This window comes from Bidens hawaiensis, unplaced genomic scaffold (genome assembly GCF_021521415.1).
Source record: "Bidens hawaiensis isolate Kalapana, Puna unplaced genomic scaffold, B.hawaiensis_p1.1 tig00002273_1, whole genome shotgun sequence".
NCBI classification, from domain to species: domain Eukaryota; kingdom Viridiplantae; phylum Streptophyta; class Magnoliopsida; order Asterales; family Asteraceae; genus Bidens; species Bidens hawaiensis.
The window spans coordinates 181542-185558 of record NW_027491121.1 but is presented as its reverse complement, the minus strand read 5'-3'; the positions used below and the strand labels follow the sequence as shown (position 1 = coordinate 185558).

Sequence of the window (4017 nt, the reverse complement as noted above, 5' to 3'; positions counted from 1 at the left end):
ACCCGACCCATTTTTATCCTTAAATGGGATGGAGTGAAGGGTGTCCGTCTGGTCTCTCTTATGCTTGTTTCTTTGGTTTTTAAATCTATTTGACATTAAAAAATAACAAGTCGACATAAGAATCAAACTAAATACTTCTAGTTTGAAAGAAAGACTTCCTTTCCACTAAGGCAGTTTCTCAATTTGTAATGGGGTTCACATCATAAAATATATAGGTATTCACTGGTTTGATATATGTTCTCTACTAAAATTTCGAAATGGGAGAGGGGGGGGGGGGGGGGGGGGGATTGAACGTGTGTAGGTTCTCCCATGCTCATCGCTATCTAGATCTTAGTTTGACATACCTAATAGGTAATAGATGATACAAAACGGTTTCGGTCATAACATATTACATCCACGTAGTCGGGCTATAACATCATTTATAACATCCATCAAAGAGTTAACTCTACTAATTCACTTGTGGATGTCACATGTCTCTCATAGTCTTGTTAAGCTTTTTCAGTGTCATTAAAATATTACATTTTTAAAGTGTGTGATATAAAGCGCATCAAGCTTGCTACAAAACGCAAATGTCATAATTATTTTTTTTTTCAAATCCTACAAATCATAAATTGTACAAATTTGGCAAGACAACCTCTTTTCAAATACTGTAAATGATTTGAGTGATTTACCTAACTATTTACGTGATAACCAATCATACCTAATTGTGGTGGTGCATTAATTTTTAAGTTTGTTCAAATATGGTTGTGTCCGTTATCCAACTTCAAATCGATTAAACCGAAAAACAAAGTTGTTTAAACTTTAATGCCATAATGAATTACATATTCAATTTTCGAATCCGAATAAGTTTCGGTACATTATAAAAATCTGAATTTGATTCAACCGAATAAATCACATAAACCGCATAACAAATAATAGTTATTGAGTTTTCTTAATTTAGCTTTAATACTTTATGTTTCAATAAAAAGAAATGGTAAAAATAATTTTACTTGGTTTATTTGATCAAAGCTGTAACTAAACTAACTTCACATCCTGTTTTAAGTTCGATAATTTTAACTATATAATTCGATTCGGTTTTAAATTTCAACCAAATAAAAAACACCCTAACAATAACTATTAAAATAACATAATATTTACATTGGATTTATTTTCTTGATTCATGAAAACTTTAAAGACTGACTGAAGGTAACAACTTTAAGCACTTAGCTAATTAATTATCCTTAATACAAAAAAGGTGGTTCACTATACATGATCACTATGCCATGAGAGAACCCACTTTCAAAGCATCCCATTCAACCTCACTAACCTCATCTCCACCATCAACCACCGTCATCTCCACCAACAACAACTCCGGCACCACCTCCATCACCTTCGACAACACGAAAACCCTCCCTTTCACCAACCCAACCACGCCATCATCCTTCATCTTCTTCAACCCAAATCCTAATCTCTCCCCAACTTCCACCACCGTCTTCTTGATCTCATCTGCCTTTGCCGTCGATGTAAAGCGCCGTTCTTTTTTCGTCCCCTTCTCTTCGAAAATACCCGACAAGTTTAACCCGGATGACATCGATATTATATCAAACGCATTCATCGAATTTTTCATTTCATAATTTACCTGAAACATACGATTTAATTACTTAATTCTCATTAAAGAGTAGTGTTTATATCGATATGAAGGTAAACGGGGAACAAGCTGTGCTGCTAGTTAGGCCTGTAAATAACATGTTCGCTCATTTAGCTTTAAATGAACACAAATACGAACACTTAATCAGATAGATATTTGTTTTCATGTTTGTTCGTTTAAAAAATAAACATGTTCGTTCATTTAAAATCTAAACAAACAGTTCATTAACACAGACAAACATAAATGACCATAATACAAAAAAATGAACATAAATAAACATAAACACAAACAAAGATAAATAAAAAATGAATGAACACAAGCGAACATATAGTAACGTTTAGGAACATAAATAAACGAACACAAAATGTGTTCATATATGACCGTTTAGTTAAATAAACACCAATATTTTATTCAGGTTCGTTCATTTATTAAGTGAAGGAACATAAACGAACTTTTCACGAATAGTTCACTAACAATATAATTCGTTTATAGGCGTACTCCTAGCCTTTTTATTTTTGATAGTAAAGCCGTTCAAAAATTTTACCTCGTATTTAAATTTATCCATGTGTAAGTCAACCATCGGGTCGGGTTTCAACGATTTCTTAAACCATGCAAGATCCATCAACTTTTCAATGCTCATCCGGGTTTTCGGGTTCGGGTCAAGTAGTTTTTTAATTATAACCCGGGGTTGTTTCGTGATCCATTCCGGAAACACAATTTTTCGGCTGTAAATCTTTCGGTACATATTGGGTAAGTTACTGTCGTCAAACGGTAAGTACCCAGAAAGGAGGTTAAATAATATAACCCCACATGACCATGCATCCGCCTTTGCACCGTCGTACCCTTTCCCCCTAACAATCTCCGGCGCAGTGAACGCCGGAGTTCCACACGCGGTGTGGAGGAGACCGTTAGTTCTCGACTCGGGTAACGCGGAGAGTCCGAAGTCAGAGAGCTTCAGGTTTCCGTCTTTGTCAAGTAATATGTTTTGAGGCTTTAGATCACGATGCATTACACCGTTTTCGTGGCAAAAGTTGAGAGCCGATACGAGTTGTTGGAAGTAGAAACGCGCGGTGGGTTCTTTCATCCGTCGATGACGGATGAGCTGGGTGAAAAGTTCGCCGCCAGCGGCTAGTTCCATGACGAGGTAAATTTTTGTTTTTGTGGCCATGACTTCGTGGAGTTTAAGGATGTTTTTGTGGTTGAGTCTGCGCATGGCGTTGACTTCACGGATGAGTCTAGGTTCCAGTGTGGGATCGGCGGTTGAGGGTTTGTCGATGACTTTGACGGCCACGGATGAGTTGTCGATAAGAGACCGCCCGTGGTAGACTTTGGCGAAGCTGCCACGTCCCAAGAAGTGTGTGAGTTGGTATTTGTTGAGGATGATGGTTCCGCCGTCGCTGGCGGTTCGGTTGATGGTGGTGGTTGACGGCGGCGGGGGTGACATGTCAAGTTGTCAACCGGCCGGCGAATAATAAGAAACTATTTGGAGAATTAATTAAAGTAGGTTTAAGTTAGTGGTAGGGGAAGGTTTTAATGATGTTTTATAGTGTGATCATTACTCACTAAGCAAGTTGGTGCTACAATATAATCTCAGATATTTTTGGTGGTGTGGAATTACATTTTTGCCCTCTACATGTTTTTGTTGACTAATGATTTGCCGGTTGATATAAATGGTAGAAGCTTATAAGTATAGAGGTATTTTGTACATATGTATGTCACAATCAAATCATGCCTTACACTTTTGATACAAGTTTCTTGGATTCGTGAAAACTCTCAAATGTGTTACACATACAATATATCTATATATATATAAATGTCATTTATGCATGCATAAATATAAAGTCTCACATGATCCTAACTATTGATTCACGTAATCTAATCTTAACTATATAACGGGTTAATACATGAGTTAAGATACAACATTTAGAGCACCGAAAACGGTGGGAGTAAACGGTGGGTGCTTTACTCGCTTGTGGAGTGAAAGAGAGGGTGAGAAGTCAAGTAATTCCGACACTCGGTTTCAGATTAAAGAATTTTTATCAACTTTGACAAAAAATAGGCCATTAAAACGTGTCAGAAGTAACAAAAATAAAACTTTTAAAAGAGACCAATTAATGATCATTAATTTAGATGTGTTTACATCCTATTCTTATGACTCATACTAGTACATAAACCAATATGAAACACACTTTAAATTAACGGTAACCCAAAACAAAAAATAAGTCTACCCCAATATAGAGAGCAATTTAATTAAAACAATAACGCATGTTAAAGAGTGTGTAATCTAAGTTTAGAAAAAGTACAAGCGTGCATATTAAACTTGTGTGTTGGAAGTTCCGAAATAAAAAGAGTAAATAATGCAATTATTTTTAAGGACCGGGACCTATTAA

The 4017-nt window shown here is 36.1% G+C and overlaps 1 protein-coding gene across 1 annotated transcript; it reads right to left on the bottom strand.

Moving 5' to 3' along the window:
- Window positions 1–1125: 1125 nt before the first annotated feature.
- On the bottom strand, window positions 1126–3112 carry LOC143613770 (CBL-interacting serine/threonine-protein kinase 4-like). Its single transcript, XM_077087392.1, has 2 exons — window positions 2172–3112; window positions 1126–1618 (listed from the first exon to the last, which is right to left on the bottom strand). Exons 1-2 carry the CDS (start codon window positions 3069–3071, stop codon window positions 1256–1258), a joined length of 1263 nt encoding a protein of 420 aa, XP_076943507.1. The 5' UTR covers window positions 3072–3112; the 3' UTR covers window positions 1126–1255.
- Between the last annotated feature and the right edge of the window lie 905 nt (window positions 3113–4017).